The sequence below is a fragment of the Narcine bancroftii genome, chromosome 1, assembly GCF_036971445.1.
Source record: "Narcine bancroftii isolate sNarBan1 chromosome 1, sNarBan1.hap1, whole genome shotgun sequence".
Lineage (NCBI taxonomy): Eukaryota > Metazoa > Chordata > Chondrichthyes > Torpediniformes > Narcinidae > Narcine > Narcine bancroftii.
The window spans coordinates 443,930,132-443,949,212 of NC_091469.1; the positions used below are offsets into that span (position 1 = coordinate 443,930,132).

General features: G+C 40.8%; 1 protein-coding gene across 3 annotated transcripts in view; it reads left to right on the forward strand.

Moving 5' to 3' along the window:
• The window catches only part of LOC138751746 (integrin beta-1-like), a 112,692-nt gene that overhangs the window by 53,831 nt on the left and 39,780 nt on the right, over positions 1–19,081 (forward strand). For all 3 annotated transcript variants that reach the window (XM_069914456.1, XM_069914455.1, XM_069914454.1), the window contains exons 3-7: positions 3,649–3,734; positions 10,024–10,240; positions 12,837–13,007; positions 13,091–13,329; positions 18,780–18,938. In XM_069914456.1, the coding sequence (XP_069770557.1) occupies positions 3,649–3,734; positions 10,024–10,240; positions 12,837–13,007; positions 13,091–13,329; positions 18,780–18,938 (872 nt within the window). The remainder of the gene's footprint in view (positions 1–3,648; positions 3,735–10,023; positions 10,241–12,836; positions 13,008–13,090; positions 13,330–18,779; positions 18,939–19,081) is intronic.

The window sequence follows — 19,081 nt, forward strand, 5'->3', positions numbered from 1 at the left end:
TGTATCATCTCTCCTCATTTTTATATAATTTCACAATACTCTGCGTTCAATTTAATTTGCCTTTGGGCTGTCCATTCTGCCTGTCCATCTTTGTGGTGGCGCATTGGTATTTACTCGTGACTGGATAGTTATACAATGTCCACCTGTTGAACATGGGTATAATTGAAGTATCACCTTCAGAGCATTCTTAGATATGCAATTTCCATTCCATACTGATTGATATTCTTTGCTCCTCCAGGTTCAAGAATAACTTGTGTCCAACAGCTATCGAACCTCCCTATACTAACCAAATCCTAACCATAAATGAGTCTGGGACTATTAAAAGATTTGTTTGCACTCCAGATCTGAACATTTTTTTTTCCTGTACTAATTTCAGCTGCAAAAAAAAAAATCCTTTTTATATTCATGGTCTTCTTTCTTGGCATGTCATGTAATTTAATATATACACTGATTTATTCATGAACTTAGAAAAAAAAATATTGGTTACATGTTCAAAAAGGGCCTCCTGATCACCTAGGGATGTGGAATAAATTGTTGCCAACCATGACAAAAAATAGAAATTTATAGTTGTATATTTTCATAGTTTTCAAATGGGATTACACAGCATGTTTTTTAAAATTTTGCACTATTTTACTTAAGGCTATTGTCAAATGGTACAAGAGCTTCATGAATAAATCTTCAGGTTGGTGATTGATAGGGAATAATAATTATTTTAACCCTTGAGTGATTAATTTGTCCACACCTTTTCTTAACAGATAATCTTGTTAATTTCTCCATTCAGCTATTTTTTTGTTTGGCTTTTTTCTCCTCTAAAAACAATGTCTTGATGTATAGTGGCTAGAAAATTAATGAGATTGACCACCTCAGTTTCCAATGATGCTTATTAACTGATTTCTGTGCATTGCCACTGTTTTGATTTCAGTAGGCTGTTTTCTACTAAACCTGATTACAAACAACTGAGCAATGTCAAGTTAGAAAATTCATATATGCCTGCTTTCTACTCATTTCCTTACATTCTCAATCATGTAGTACAGAAACACTCTGACCCTCAAACACTCATTTACACTAATAAAATATTAATCCCATTTTATTCACTGCACATTCCCATCAGCCCACCCCACCCCCCAAAAAATGATATCTCTTGCGTATGTACTTGGTACAATTTACAAGGCCACCCTGCATGTTTTTGTGAAGTGTGCAGAAACCAGACCATCCAGAAGACACAAACGTAGTCTCAAGTAGTACACAGAGACAGCACCTGAGGTCAGGATTGAACCCAACTTGCTGGAGTTGTGAGGCAGCAGCTTTACTATCTTCACCTCTTTGATGCCCCTCAATAAATTCCATTAACATGGAAAGCAGTGAATGATTAATAACCAAATTAATAACTTTTTATTCTAATATTTCCAAGGCGACAAAAACATGTCCTAAAGCTGGGTTGTTTCTTAACATAACATAACAATTACAGCACGGAAACAGGCCATTAGGCCCTTCTAGTCCGCACCGAACCAAACACCCCTTTCTAGTCCCACCTCCCTGCACAATGCCCATAACCCTCCATCTTCTTCTCATCCATAGACCTGTCCAACCTTTTCTTAAATAATACAATTGACTCCGCCGCCACTATTTCTCCCGGAAGCTCATTCCACACGGCTACCACTCTCTGAGTAAAGAAGTTCCCCCTCATGTTACCTCTAAACCTCTGCCCCTTAATTCTTAACTCATGTCCTCTTGTTTTAATCTTTCCTCCTCTTAACAGAAATAGTCTATCCACATCCACTCTGTCTATCCCTTTCATAATCTTAAATACTTCTATCAAATCCCCTCTCAACCTTCTACGCTCCAAAGAATAAAGACCTAATCTGTCCAATCTCTCCCTATACTGTAGATGCTTAAACCCAGGTAACATTCTGGTAAACCTTCTCTGCACTCTGTCCACTCTGTTTATATCCTTCCTATAATTAGGCGACCAGAACTGCACACAGAACTCCAAATTAGGCCGCACCAACGTCTTATACAATCTCAACATCACCTCCCAACTCCTATATTCCATGCAATGATTGATAAAGGCCAGCATACTAAAAGCCTTCTTCACCACCCTATTCACGTGAGTTTCTACCTTCAGGGAACGATGTACCGTTACTCCTAAATCTTTCTGCTCTTCTGTATTCATCAATGCTCTCCCATTTACCACGTATGTCCTATTCTGATTCTTCTTACCAAAATGAAGCACCTCACACTTATCAGCATTAAATTCCATCTGCCATTTTTCAGCCCACTTTTCTAAGCAGCCCAAATCCCTCTGCAATCCTTGAAAACCTTCTTCATTATCCACTATTCCACCTATCTTAGTATCGTCTGCATATTTACTAATCCAATTCACCACCCCATCATCTTGATCATTAATGTATATAACGAACAACAATGGGCCCAATACAGATCCTTGAGGCACACCACTGGTCACCAGCCTCCAACCTGACAGACAATTATTCGCTACCACTCTCTGGCCTCTCCCTTTCAGCCAATGTTCAATCCATTTGACTATCAAAATTTATACCTAAAGACTGCACCTTCCTAACTAACCTTCCATGTGGTACCTTATCGAAGGCCTGACTGAAGTCCATATAGACAACATCCACTGCGCTACCCTCATCCACATTCCTAGTCACCTCTTCAAAAAATTCAATCAGATTGGTCAAACATGACCTTCCTCCCACAAATCCATGTTGAGTGCTCCTGATCAGACCCTGTCTATCCAGATGTTTATAAGTACTATCTCTAAGAATTTTCTCCATTAATTTACCTACCACAGACGTCAAACTTACAGGCCGATAGTTGCCAGGCTTCCTCCTTGAACCCTTTTTAAATAACGGAACCACATGCGCAATGCGCCAATCCTCCGGCACTATCCCCATAACTAATGACATTTGGAAAATTACCGCCAGAGCCTCTGCTATTTCCTCCTTCACTTCTCTCAATGTCCTGGGGAAGATCCCATCTGGTCCCGGAGACTTATCCACCTTTATATTCTTCAAAATAAGTTAACATCCCTATTTTAAATTTCAATCACATCTGAAAAATAGCTAAGGTTATGAAGTTTGTTAATTCAAGAAAATATTAGAATAGAATTCCAATAATTGAAATGATAATTTGAGGTTACTTTAAGAGTCAAAAGATAATCTAATTGAAATGCTTAAATTAATGAAAGAAGCTGACATGATAAAAGAAAACTTGCTGTAATAGTAACATTTTGAAAAAGACAAATGTTTAAAGGCTATAGAATTGATTAACATGTTTTTTTTTGGTAGATATATATAGATCATCACAATATTGTGGGCTGAAGGGCCTGTACTGTGCTGCAATGTTCTGTGTTCAACATGAAATGTTAGAAATAGAGAACTCCTTTTTAAAATAAAACTGCTGAAGTTAGATTGAAGTAGGTTGAAAAGGCAGCCTTTCTCTGGTAAATTTTATGATAATGTTTATTTTGTAAGGTTTACTTTGTCACTGTTTGATTTTAAATAGCATTAATTTAATCTGTCAAGCAATTCTGTTAAGCTTTCCTTCAACTTTCAGAATACGCTTGAACTTGCATTTCGCATGTAGCTAGACATTTTAGAAAACTTAATTTGCATTTCTATATTACAGATCCAAGTGAGTGTTTAAAAGCCAATGCACAATCGTGTGGAGAATGTATACAAGCAGGTAGAAACTGTGGATGGTGCATCAAAAGTGTACGTTTTAAATCTTAAAACAATTTCAACCATAACTTTAATTATTGCACAATTTGTGTATTTTTTTGTGTGGAGGCTACAAATCATCCAGGTACTAGGCCTTTACAGTTTAGTGTTCATAAACAGTTAATGGAACCTAGAATTCTAGTTTAGGTAGTGTTGTCATTGGCCATAAACATTTATTTACGGAACATTAATATGTTTACTAATTCAACTATATTCTTTCTTTGGCTTGGCTTCGCGGACGAAGATTTATGGAGGGGGTAAAAGTCCACGTCAGCTGCAGGCTCGTTTGTGGCTGACAAGTCCAATGCGGGACAGGCAGACACGGTTGCAGCGGCTACAGGGGAAAATTGGTTGGTTGGGGTTGGGTGTTGGGTTTTTCCTCCTTTGCCTTTTGTCAGTGAGGTGGGCTCTGCGGTCTTCTTCAAAGGAGGTTGCTGCCCGCCAAACTGTGAGGCGCCAAGATGCACGGTTTGAGGCGATATCAGCCCACTGGCGGTGGTCAATGTGGCAGGCACCAAGAGATTTCTTTAGGCAGTCCTTGTACCTTTTCTTTGGTGCACCTCTGTCACGGTGGCCAGTGGAGAGCTCGCCATATAACACGATCTTGGGAAGGCGATGGTCCTCCATTCTGGAGACGTGACCCACCCAGCGCAGCTGGATCTTCAGCAGCGTGGACTCGATGCTGTCGACCTCTGCCATCTCGAGTACTTCGACGTTAGGGATGAAAGCGCTCCAATGGATGTTGAGGATGGAGCGGAGACAACGCTGGTGGAAGCGTTCTAGGAGCCGTAGGTGATGCCGGTAGAGGACCCATGATTCGGAGCCATTGTGCATATCCTTGATCTTTGACTGGGATAAATAAGTCATTGGAAATCATTCTAATATTTCGATTTGATCATAATTTAAGTTGTGATTAAAACTCAAAGTTTGTTTGCAGATTCTCATAGTTTTGTTGTTTGTTGAAAGGAAGTGACTTGCTCAGTGCTCATTACCACAACTAAAAAAAGTAGCTCATGGGAATGTTCATTTAAAAGGATTCTTTCATTTTTATTTAAATTGAATTTTAAAAAGAATTCTGATAATGACAGTGTTTATAAAAATAGCCTTTGCAACAGCTGATTACAGCTGTACTCTGGGGGGAGCAGCAGTGGATCGGGGGGGTGGGGGGTGTTGATGAATTTCTCAGTAGTGTAAACAACTGAAAAGGAAAATGTATAAGCAGGAACTATGCTGAAAATAATCATGATACACAGTTTCTATAGAGTCAGTAATCAACACGGGTAAAAAAAACTGAGAGTTTACCAAGTTTTGAGTTGCAGGGAAAGGCAAGCCGAGAGAAAAGAGGAAGGCCTGTGCTGACGCAGAGAACAGGAAAGGTTTAATGATACAAGAGATAGAAAGGTACAGTCAAAGATCTAATGAAATTAGAATTGCAAATGGATGGAAGGGAAGTAAGAATTATAATGAACAATGTATAAAACTGGAGGACAAAATAGAACCACAAAAGAATTTTGAACAAAATGGCTTTTATGCTGAATAATTTTTGAAGGAAGTTTTATTTTGTCTGCTTTAAACTATAATCTGAATGTATACAGGTAGGCTTCATCCAGACTTGATTTCCAGAATCTGAGAGCACTGAAAATCTTAGCAGTAAAGCCAATGCCTTTGTGCCAGAATGAGTCTTGTATTATTTGTGCGAATTGTGAGGCACAAATAGCTTTAAACCCATGTTAAATTTCAGGTCTGCACACTCAAGTACATTTTGTTAATGATCAAAATTTTGTAAAACAGCTGGGCAATAATTTAAAGATAAATTTCCAATTGTCTTCCAAGCAAAAGTCCACCTGTGTAGAGCTATCCCTTTGAACATTAGCTGGCCAAATTACACAAGCATATTTACTTTTGTAGAATTCTACAGCAGTAAAACAGCCCTTTAGTCCAACTTGTTCAGAGCTACTCCCATTTTTCTGCATTTGATCCATGTATGTAAATAATTCCAATCTACAAACCCCTTTCAATTGTCTTTTAAACATTTGTAATTATACCCATCTCTATCACTTTGGGTCCCCTTTAAATCACTTCTCTCTCACCTTAATGTTTGAAATCTAGTTTTAGATTCTGAAACTTCCATATCGTGGGGAAAAACTAGTCCAAGGTCTACAGTAGGAAAACAGACCCGAGGGCCCAACTTGTCGATGTCAGCCAAGCTGGTCACGTTTGGCCCATATCCCTGTAAACCTTCCTATCCACATGCATGTTTAATGCTAGAATTATCCCTGTTTTTATCACTTCCATATATCCACCATTCTCTGAAGAGAGTGCCCTGCAGATCCCATTTAAATATTTTCCCTCTCATCTGAAATCTGTGCCTCATTAATTTTAGATCCACGTACTCTGTGGGGAAGAGAGGAGAGAAAAATTGTATCCATTCACCTTGTCTATGTCCTTCATAAACCTCCAAGGTCACACCGTAGTCTCCTAAAACAATCCAAGAGTATCTGATTTCTCCTTGTAACTCAATCCCAACAAGCGCTGACAACATTCTTGTGAATCTTTTGTGCCCCTTCTCCAGCTTAATCACATTCTTTCTTTAGTATGGCCACCAAAACTGTGCAGAGTATTCAACTGTCTCAACTCTATCACTCACCCCATCTACCATCCCTGATACCCTCCATCCCACTGGCCCCCAGTCCAACCCCTGCATGGTCTTTACCATCCCCTCTGACCTTCCCCTCTCAGAAACTCTTTGTTCTGCCCTTGGTAGAGGCCTCACATACATTTCCCTTCACCTCAACATGTTCTATATATTACCATGACACTGAACTCCTCTTCCTTGGCTCTAACTTCATGCCCACTTCCATCAAGATTCTCCAACCCCTACTATAGGCCCCTTCTTCCTACTTTGGATCTTAATATTTCCAACTGCCACTAAAGCGTCAACTGTCTCAACCACCACTCCCCTCAGTTATTCTAATCCTACCCCATCAGAATGCTCTGACTTCCATTCTCTCCGCACCAATCCCAACCTCAGTTAAACCTGTAGACAAGAGTGACGCTGTTGTGGCCTCAGAGGTGCGCTGACCTCTCTTTGGCCGAAGCCAGACAATGGCTCTTAGACGCCTCCTCTTTCTTATCCTTTCAACAGAGCCCCACCAAACCTCATCAAACACCGTCTCATGCATTATCTCTGAACTCATCGCTTCAAGTTTTCTTCCTTTCGTGGGCTCCAACTGTATTGTTTCCCAACCCTGCACTTTCCAGTTTTACCTCCTACCTAAGATCCACAAATCCAATTGTCCTGGTAGATCCATTGTTTCGATGAAATCCTGCCCCACCAAGCTGGTATCTGCTTACCTTAACTCTGATATGCCCCCAACCCCCCTCCCCCATCTCCTCACCTAATCTGCGATACTTTACATGCCTCATCTTTACCATGGACATCTAATCACTATACACCTCCACCTCCCCCCGCCCCTTGCCAATAGCCTTCCACGACAACAGATCCAACCAGTCCCGCACCACCATTACTTTCCTCTGGCTAGCAAAAGTTGTCCTCCCCCTCAAAAACTTCTCCTTTGACTCATCCCACTTTTTATGTCTAAGGGATAGCCATGGTTAGCTGCATGGGCTTCACTGATTACTATTTTGGCACTGCCTCATGCACCCATGATGAGCTCCTCTACTTTATCCACTTTGCTGCCAACTTCCACCCAGCTCTCAAATTCACTTGGTTCATCTCTCGCAAAACTCTCCCTTTACTTGCTCTCTGTCTCCATCTCAGGAGACTCTCTCAACAGACTTATCTACAAACCCACAAATTTCAATGGCTACCTCGTACACCTCTTCCCACCTTGTCCCCTGCAAGAATTCCATTTCTTTCTCATAATTCCTCTGCCCCCATTGCATCTGCTCCAAGGTCTTTCATGCGAGATCATCCGAGATAGCCTTGTCCTTTAAAAGACGTGGCTTCCCCCTACCACCATGGGCCCTTTCCCCCAGCTCATAATACTGTTGCCTCAATCTTAAGATCAGCTTCTCTGTTTTGTATGTCTGCAACGTATTGTATTCAAGCTTTTTACTCACTAAATCCTTTAATTTTTCCTCAGAACCCATCCTTTGGTAATCTTTTTCCAATTGAGTTATGTTCTGTTCCAAATTATTAATTTCCTTCATATATCACTTTTTTATCCCTTTAATGTATCCAATTATCTTGTCCCTTAAATAAGCTTTCAAAATGTCCCAAATTTAATTAAAAAAAGTTATCAATAGATGAGCAGTTCATCTTGCACCACAGTTCTATCTGAGTTCTGACAGAGCTACAAAATTTCAGCTTTCCCATCAGCAATGGATTTAAGTGCTATCTATTCACTGTAGCCTGCTTATCTGGCATTATGATGGACAAAGTCAGGTAAATGGTCTGACAGCAGCTGAGCCATGTACTCTGTCTCCACTATACTACTTTCCAACTGGGCTAATGCCAGAAAAAAAATTAATTCTAATGTAGGAATCGTGTTGCTTTGAGTAAAAAGAATAATCCCTTTCAGATTCAGCCTTCTCCAAACATCTGAGATTCAAATCTTTCATGAAGGCCAAGGTGGACTTAGCTGCCTTGTCCCTTGTCACCTCCTTGGTTGTTTTATCGATGACTGGTTCCAGACAAAAATTGAAATGCCCTCCAATCAATATATTCTCACCCCCCTCAGATAATTTCAAGAATACATCTTAAATATTTCATAATCGAAATTCAGAGTGTATATATTCATGAGTCCAGAATTCAGAGTATATTAGACAATGAATCATCATGAACCTCCCTGCCAGATCTGCGACCACCCCCCCAGACCATTACTAGAACATGCTTTCCTATTAGGATTGCCACTCCCCTGGCTTTGGAATTGAAGGAGAATGCTACCATCTGACCTACCATCCCCTCTTTAATTTGGAATATTCCTGGTTTGTAAGATGGGTTTCCTGCAGGATCACCACATCTACCTGCAGCTTTTTAAGACGAGCCAAGACTCTTTCTCTTAATTGTCCATCATCCCAGTGCCTCACCATCTTCCTCTCCCCCTCCTTTCCTGTCCTCTAATACTTCTCTTCCAACCCTTTTGCGTCAACTCCTGGCGCAGATGGTCACGTGCAAAACGAAACCCAAACAAATTGACAAAACCAAAACCAATAATTCAAAAGAATACATAAAACCCCCACATGGTCCATTCTCATTCCCCTCTTTCTCCTATTCCACTCCTACCCTTCCCAGCACCCCTATCCCCTACACAAGCTCCAACTCTCCCTCCAATCTGGAGCATGTCAGTGGCACCTATCAAACCTCCCCTCTGCCACCTCAAAGCTCCCTGCATTCCTTTCCTTTTTAAACTTGCAACCTTTGTAAAAAAAAGTGTAACCATTCTTCCCCTTTTTAAAAGATAATTATATATACATTACGTACAGCCAGATCACCTCTTATTGTCCCACTATCTCTTTATCTCCCTTGGGAATCCTCCTGGGCTGCAACAAGGCTCTTAACTAACCACGCTGGCTCTTTAGCTTCTGGGAAAAACTTCTTCCCCACCACCCCCCCCCCCCCCCCAAACAGGAATACTTTTAAAGTTGCTGGATATAATAATACGAACCCAATAGCTTTATTTTTTTTAAAAGTTTTTTTTTGCGGTATCAAATTCCTTCTGTCTTTTTATCAATTCTACACTTGTATCTGGGGGAAAAAAAGAACTCCTTCTCAGCCCCCCCTGCCCCAGCAATCTCTAACAGGCCATCTCTTTGTTTCGTGCCCACCATGCGCAGGATTCTTTCTCTATCTTGGTATCCCTGGAGTCTTATGAATGGAGTCTCGGTCCCTGTCCTGGTTTGGGGAAGGGGGGAACCGACCGATAGGCCCCTTCCACCTGAAGTTCCTCCCCTCCCTTTTCCATTCCCAATATCCTGGGGATCCATCTTTTAAAAAAATGCAATGGGGTTGTTCCCCTTCTTCCTCCCCAAGTCCTACAATTGTTATACTATTTCTCCTATTTAGGTTTTCCAAAATATCTAGTTTATCCCAAATATTTTGCCTGTCCTTTACCCCCATGTCTCTATCATTCTCTAACATTTCTACACTGTCCTCCTTCGTGGGAATTTCAGCTCTGGCATACTGACCAAACAAGATAATAGAATTAAACAACATGAAATGCTTGCTACAAATTAAATCAAAGACTACACACACATTTCAATTATTTTTAAGTCATAGTCTGTATTTCAAGCATGATCTTGTACTTTTTGTTTTTTGTAGGAATTCCTGCAACAAGGGGAGCCAAACTCTGCACGTTGTGATGACATCCAATCCTTAAAAGATAAAGGATGTGGAATAAATGAGATTGAAAATCCCAAAGGTTCACAAAGAATAGATGCTGATAAAGAACTTACTGGTCGCACAAGTGGTGAAAAGATAAAGCTGGAAGACATTACGCAGATTCGGCCACAGAAGCTAACCCTAACATTAAGATCAGGTATTCTAAAAGTAGCCCCTGAAGTAATACTTGCTATGATGTCAGAAAATAGTTTAAATTCAGTAAAGCAGATAATGGCGACTGTTTTAATGTTGGTATGAATCCCATAAAAATGATCTCAGGATGCAAAGTGGTTGAATATTAGGCATAATTGGACTTTGAAATCATTTTGGAAATCATTGCGGAATGATTAAATAATGATGAACGAGTGATATGAATAAACAATGATGAAATAAAGAATTATCAAACCCTCAATTTTGATAATTAATTCTAGTAACAATTTCTAATCTCTGCCTAGATTTAAAAAGCTGCTATGTTGCTAGTTTGTCCTAGTTTTGCATACTTTAGTTGGCTATTGTATGTCAATTGCCTAATTTGCCTCAACTTTGAATGGTGACTTAAGTGTAACAAACTATTGTAACAAATTAAACTGCACAATGAATTCCAAAAACTCCATTGGTTTCCTATATCCGATCTCCATTATCTGAGGCAGTGGGAAGAGGGTTCCTTGATTACCAAAACAAATCAATGCACCCAGCCACACCATAGGTGTGGTTTTCAAACCAGAGTTGGGCTACTACAGACCCCCAAGTGTTAAAGTTCAAATAGACCTTTAACACATTGTTAGATGTAACCAAAAAAAACATTGAAAATGAAGTTGTGGATGTCATGATAATGGATTTCAGCAATGTATTTCATAAGGTTTTCCATGGATTCCATGCCTCCTCATTTTCTTTCAGAAAGAAAGGAGGCATGGAATCCAAGGAAGCTTGCATTCTGGATGCAGAATTGGCCTTCCCAGAGAAGGCAGAGAGTGATTGTAGATGGTTCATATTCTGCATGGAGGTCAGTTACCAGTGGTGCTCTGCAAGGATCTGTTATGAGACCCCTCCTCTTTGTGATTTAAAAAAAATAAATATATATATATCAATGACCTGGATGTGGAAGGGTAGGTTAGTAAGTTTGCGGATAACACAAAGGTTGGGGATGTTGTTGATAATCTGGAGGGTTGCCAAAGATTGCAGAGCGACATCGATACAATGCAGAGCTGGACTAGGAATTCGCAGGTGAAGTTTACCCCAGAAAACTGATGTGGTTCATCTCAGAAGGTCAAGTTGGAAGGCAGAATATAATGTTATAATGGGAGGGCTGAACAATGCGGAAGAACTGAGAGATCTTGGGGTCCACATCCATGAGCATTCAAAGCTGCTCCTCAGCACCTAATAGCCTGAATATGCCTGAGATGTTCTGATCTCAGAAGCTAAGCAGGCTCAGGATTGGAATATTGTGTTCAGTTCTGGTCACCTCATTACAGAAAAGATATGGATGCTATAGAGAGGGTGCAGAGGAGATTTACAAGGATGTTGTTGCCTGGATTGTAGAAGATGGGTTGAATGAAATTGTTTTTTTCTCATTTAAGTGACAAAATTTGAGGGGTGACTTCATGGAGGTGTTCAAAATGATGAGAAGCATTGATCATCTAGGTGTCCAGAGGCTTTTTCAGAGCTGAAAGGGTTAACACGAGGGGGCATAGTTTTAGCGTGCTTGGGACTAAGTATTGGGGTGATGCAAGAGGCAAATTCCTCACCAGAGAGTGGTGGGTGCATAGAACGCGCTGCCAACAATAATGCTGGAGACAGGTAGAATATGATCTTTTAAATAGGTGCATGGAACTGAGAAAAATGGAAGGTTATGCAGCAGGGAAATTTGAGGCAGTTTGTAGAGCAGTTTATGATGTTCATACAACACTGGGCCAAAGGGCCTGTGCTGTGTTTTCTGTTCTACATTAGAACACAGAACAGTACAGCACAGGATCAGGCCCACATGTTTGTGCTGAACATGATGGCCAATTTAAACTCAAACTTTGTTGCTTCTACATGATACATATCCATCTATACCCAATATAGATGAAAATGAAGTTGCACAAAATAATGTGGACAACACTAAAATAACTGAACATTTTAACAATTTGCTACTCACCACTCAATACTGCTCCACACAATGGAGTGTATGCTGATTGTATTCTTGACAATGATGAATTTTCTGTTGGGGTAAAATCACTTCCGAAAGACCAATTATACAAACTGAAAAAAGTTTAAAAAAAAACATTATAGGTATGAAAAGAAAAGAACAAGGAAATAAGGTCTTTGCATTGCAGAGATATGTCATGCAGTACAAATCATCAGTTGTAACATAAACGTGTAGAGGAGGATTCCGCAGGGCTAGAAGGATAAAAAGGATATCACTACAAATTTAATCCCATTATCTGAATGTATGGGTGCCAAATTTGTAAAAACGAGAGTATTTGTTTCCTAAATTTTAGTAAATTTTTTTCAAAGGAATACAACTTTGAATTTCTGCATGACACCTTGGCACAGTTAAAGATGTATTTGATTTCCAAGTAATTTCAATACATTTGCTGCCTACAGCTAATGCTAATTTAACAAATTTCAATTTCAAATGATTTGTGCACTTAGGGAGGTTCAAGAATCTGATGGCTTTTGAAAAGAAACTTCTTGAGTCTTGCAGTAAAATAAATTGCTTGTGAATATGCATCGGCCATTTCTAACATTGAAATTCCTTAATTTTATTTCAGGAGAGCCCCAAACCTTCTCTTTACGTTTTAAGAGAGCAGAAGATTATCCCATTGATCTCTATTATCTTATGGACCTTTCTTTTTCGATGAAGGATGACTTGGAAAATGTAAAAAAATTGGGAACTGAATTAAAAAATGAAATGCAGAAGATAACTTCTGATTTCAGAATTGGTAAGATTAATCTTATTTTCATTCCTACTTCCATATATTTTGCCCATAATGTTTCATCTTGTATTAAATCTGTTCTTATTTAGGATTTGGTTCTTTTGTGGATAAGACTGTAATGCCATACATCAGCACAACCCCAGCCAAACGGAAAAATCCTTGCCCAGGTGGTGACGTTTGTACAAGCCCATTTAGCTACAAAAATGTGCTACCATTGACAAATGATGGATCAAAGTTCAATGAACTTGTGAGCAATCAGACCATTTCTGGGAATCTGGACTCCCCTGAAGGCGGTTTTGATGCGATTATGCAGGTTGCTGTCTGTGGGGTAAGTGATGATAACTGTCCTTGATTATTTTTTTGAATATTATTTTCCACACTTGGACTCAGAGCTTTCAACAATATAATTGTCAGTGAGTACAATCAACACCAACTACAACTTATCCAAATCCATTCTATATGGATTCCTCTTTTGAGTCCAAATTTATCCCCTTCTCCATCCCCCTCCCAGCTTAATTAATCAAAAAAGAAAACACACAGAACAATAAAAGCACTCGCAACAAAGGAATAAATCATACATTAGGGAGTTATAGCTATGTCGTGGCATAGCAGCCCAGGTCCAGGCCGATTTCTTTTTCCTGACTTTACCTGGCTAGAATGAGCCAGGCCCCCGCCTGTCCCTCCCCCCCCCAAAAAAATCTGAAGAGGAAGCAGGGAAGGTAGAGCAGCAAGGCGCAACAATCCTCCCACAACTGTGCTCCTATACAGTTTAGGTATGGTTGCCAAATCTTTTGGAAAGTGCCATACCTCCCCCTTAAGTTGTATGTGTTTTTCTCCAGGGGAACACAGCCTTGCATCTCCTTGCTCCACTGCACAATGCTCAAACAAGAGTCGGACTTCCAGGTAACCGCTATGCATTTCCTGGCCACTGCCAATGCGATCATTGCAAATTTAATTTGAAATTTGGACAGCTTCATTTTAAGTCTTATGTCCATTATATTACTCATCAAGAACAACTCTGGGTCCTGTGGGAATTCCTGACCTATAATTTTCCCTCAGACTTCGCCTAGTTTCATCTAAAGGGCCGCACCTTGATACACGTCCAGGTCGCGTGCGCAAAGGACCCTGCCTCAATGCTGCATCTAAAATATTGGTCTGATAATTCTGGTTTAGATCTATTAATATTTTGCAGCGCAAGGTATACCTGGTGCAAAAAATTGTATTGGACCAGCATCGCTTATCGTTAATCCTAAGTCTGATTCCCATTTCTGCTTTGATTTATGAAGGCTTTATTTAGGTCCTTCCACTTGGAGGAGGAAACAAATTGCCAAAATGAATTTTCATGTGTTCTCCCTTTGAATCATAGTCTCTGTGTCACTGCACTTTGGTAGGGCATGGTTGGACCTAATTTGTCCTGTAGAAAATATCTTATCTGAAGGTAGCAGTGGAATGTCCTATTTGATAAATCCTATTTCTGTCTAAGTTGTTCAAATTACATTAGCTTCCTTGCTCATAACAGTCCTTTATACATCTGATACTGTTTTGGCACCAGATGTCCAGGATCTTGTTACCTACCGTCAAAGCTATTAATCGATTAGGAGTCAGGGGCATTTTTGGGGACAGCCTCACTTTTATTCCTAAATATTGGTTAATGTTATTCCAAATTAGAATTTGTTTCAATATGGGGCTGTCAGTTTTTCCAGATAGCAATTTGGCATCTTATTTATAAGTGAAATCCTCTGCCACCTCTTGCCCACCAAGTACAGACCAATTTGTACCCAGAGTGGCACCTCCTCTCTCTCTTCGAGGGAGGGGATGTATCTTGACTGGGCTGCCCAATAATACTTTTTGAAGTCTGGCATCCATAAACTGCCCAGACTGTAATCCCAGGTCAATTTCTCCATAGAGACCCTAGCTACTTTCCCATTCCATAAAAATGTTCTTAACTGTGAAAGCAAGTTCTAGGAAAAACTCCGGGGCAATGCTACAGGTAGTGTCTGGAAGAGATGCTGAAGTCTTAGCAGCACATTCATTTTAATACAGTTGACCCTACCCACTAGCATTATGGGCAGAGACAGCCACCTGTTCAGGTCCTCCTCGAATTTACCCACCCCCCAGCAAGGGGTTAATTTAACTTGTACAGATTATTTAAATTATTATCTATTCTAACTCCTAGATATTTGATCCTATTTAGTGGCCACTTTAAGTACAGTTCTCTTGACGTGGACTATAGTCCCCTCCCATGAGTGACATAATTTCACTCTTGTCCCAATTTATATCCTCCCCCAGAGACCTGTTAGTTTGTAACGAGTTCAGTGCTTTCTCTATCTCGTCCATCTAAGTCTTCTTGCTCTTCTAAGTCCAAATTTCCAGCTCTATTTTGGACAAGAACTCGCCAATTTTGTCCGTCCTCCCCACCACTTCTGATTTGTATAAACCTTCATAATATTCTCAGAAGTTATCATTAATTTCCTTTGGTTTATACGAGACTCTATGTTTCTCTGCTTGCACCGCACTGATTGTTATTGAGACCTGCTCCATCCTCCACTGTTATGCAAGGACATTGTGGGCTCTCTCCCCAATTTGTAATATTTTTGTTTTGATCGCAATATGGCCTTTTCCATACTGTATGTTTGAAGCATGTTATATTTCAGCTTCATATTTGTAATAGCCCTGTATTGGTCTTCTGAGCCCCATCTTTGGAAGTCTTTTACCAAACAGGCAGTTTCTTGCTCTAAATCATTCACCTCCTTCTCATATTCTTTCCTTACTATTCTAGTGTATCCAATTATTTGACCCCTCAAGTACACTTTGAGGTTGTCCCATAGGAGGAATTTATCTGAAGTAGAGGTAGAGTTGGTCTCAGATCATATCTATTTGCCCTCTTATAAAACTACAAAACTCCAGTTTCCTCAACAGCAGTGATTTAAGATGCTATCTATAAACTGTTTCCTGTTTGTATGGCATTTCAACCATTATTACCAAGGGACAATGATCTGAGAGAAATCTTGCTATGTACCTAGCCTCCATGATTCTACCCTCAACATGGGCTGAAGCCAAAAAAAAATCTATTCTAGAGTAGGAGTCATGCTGCCTTGAGTAGAAGGAATAATCCCTCTCCCTTGGATGCTTCCGTCTCCATATATCAATCAATGGTTCCACTTTCTGCCTTTTTGTTATTTTCTTTGTGGACTTATCCAAGACAGGATCCAGACAAAAATTAGTCTCCCCCAACTAAATGTTCTCCCTTCCCTCTGTCAATCTCAGGAAAATATCCTGCATAAATTTTTTGTCGATGTTGGGAGCGTATACATTTACTACGGTTCAGATTCTGAGTATATCTGGCAGTGCACCAATGCAAATCTACCTGCTTTATCTGTAGTCACGCACCAGAATACTCTTCCCTACCAAGATTGCCACCCACCCCCCCTTGCCTTCAAACTGAACGAGGAAGCTATTACCTGGCCCACCCACCCTCTTTTTAACTTTTGATGCTCTTGTTCTGTCAAGTGGGTTTCCTGGAAGAAGGCCAGGTCTGCACCCATTTTCTTAATGTGTGCCAAGACCTTTTTTCTCTTAACAGGTCTCTTTGGACGATTAACATTAAAGCACACACCTTGTGTGCTTAGCTGTCGCCCCTAGGGTAGTCATATAGTAGTCCCTCCATACCTCACCCCAAATTCCCATCCAAACCCACTGATCATCCTCGGCCAATTGCCTCCGGTCACCAGGCCCGCAACAAACCCTGGCAGAGAAAAAAGGACTCAAAAGTTCAACTAAAGAGAAACAAAAAGACACATCCTTAATGAAACAACCAGTTAGCCCCAAACAATTCCCCCATCCCGACCCATACTCCAACTCTTGCCCTCCTTTGGTGACCATTACGCTTAATTTGTCCCCATCCCTCTCAATGTAATAGGTCGTCCACCTCGCACTTTCTGTCCTCCTGGCATTACTATTTTCAGGGTGCTGGGTACCGCAACACACATTCATAACCTTTTTGCTTTACCAGCCTTTTGACCGGTTCAAGCTCTTTCCTTGACTTTAAAAGTGTTGGACTAATATCAGGATGAAAAAGGACTTTACCCCCCTCAATCTCCATCAGGCTTCCCCATCATTTTTGTACTGGTTGCCACCACTTTTTTAAAAAATTCTCTGTCTTGGTATCACAGCAACTTTACCAAGATTAAGCGGGGTCTCTGTCCAGGATTTTGTTGTGGAAGGGGGGATTGGTGGGCCCTCTTTACCTCTACTTTTTCACCCAGTGCATCCCCACCCAGTATTTCAGGGATCCAGGTCTGGAAAAAATTAACTGGATTTCTCCCTTTAATATCCTTTTAACCACACTATCTTAATGTTGTTTCTATGGCTAAAGTTTTCCAGGGTGTTTAACTTAGTGCAGATGCACTCCCTCTCATCAGGACTTCCAATTTCTCCTCTATTTATTTTGCCTTCATGAGCACCCTCTCTTCCCTTCACATCATTCATTCTCCCCATTAGACCAGAGAGGGCATCTTGTACTTTATCTTTCTTTTCTTCCCATAGCCTGGGCTGTATTGTCCATTGCCTTAAATAACCTATCTTCCATGAGTCCCAGTGCCTCCATTGCATCTCGCAGAGAGGGTTCTGAGCCGCCCCGCCCCACCCCCACCCCCGGCTTTGTGTCCCAGGTGAGTGTCTTCCAAGCCTCCTGGCCTCAGTTTTCCTCAGCTACCATTGCTATTACCCCTGTCGCCCTTCTCTACCTCACTGCTCGACATACCGTCCGACCCGACGCCATGTTCCTCTGCTCTCGCTGGGCCCCGACCTCACTCTTTAGCTGTGCGTCCCTGCCCCGTTGCCTCACTTGAGAGTCGCGCCCAAGTTTTGGAAGGGGGGATTGGTGGGCCCTCACTACCTCTACTTTGCAAACGACCACTGTTCTCGCCGCCCATAGCCTAGGAGCTGTCTACAGCTCAAGCACTCCCAGCCTGACAATCCCACTCCTCCACCATGCATCCTTCGCTTGTATCGTGGGCAGCCTCAGAGTTGCACACAACGCGGACTCTCCCGACCAAGCAGTCCTGCTGTAAGAGGGGGGTGCCTCTCCAGAATCTCTCACCGGGCTCCCGTTGATTGGAGGATGCTGCAAGACAGGGGTGCTTCCTTGGCCACGGCTCTCCTGTTGGGTGTGCTGCTCCAGCCGAGACTGCTTCACTGGTGGGCCTCGGGACAGCCCTACCATTTTCATCACCATGAGGCACCTCGAGTTACTCTGGTGATCTCAAGGCTGGCTCTTTACCATTTCTGCCTGTTGATTTTGTTTTTTTGTCATTATTGCTGATTATGGTATTTTTCCCACACCACTTGTGAGTATTTTGTCTATTTTTAAATTCTTTTGTTATAGTTTATCTTCGATAGATTTGGGATCTCCTGGGGCTTGCTTCTGTTTATTCTCCCCGCACCACATGACCTGTTCTTAATTATTTTGAATAAATTGAATATTTTTGTATTATGGCCTGTTTCAGTTTTCTTGAATTTTAATTAAATGTTATGGATTTATTTTTATTCATCTTTTTAATAAAGATCTTCAAAATCTGCACCTACTTATTATATATATCAACAAATCTCCCCCTCAACTCTTTCTATTTGTTGTAGAACTTTCGAATGTTTTACCATAGTTCCCTCCTTTGAGTACTCAAGAGTACTTTCTCCTGTAACATTTCTTTTCCATCTAACCTACACTATGTAAATCTTATAGGAGATCAGGATGGCATATAATGATCCTTTTCTTGACAGGAGAAAATTGGCTGGCGAAATGTTACTCGATTGCTTGTGTTCTCTACGGATGCTGGATTTCACTTTGCTGGAGATGGTAAACTGGGAGGCATTGTTCTCCCAAATGATGGGAATTGCCACCTCAATACCCAAGGCCTCTACACCATGAGCGATTACTATGTAAGTTGGCTGAGTGATTCCAGAACTTGTGCATCATGGGAACATTGTTTTAGTTTATTCTAAAGATAAAATGTTCTCCTTTGTGTAAAATATTAAATGATCAGCAAAGTGTATGGTAATTAAGCTGAAAATATTTTTGTGTG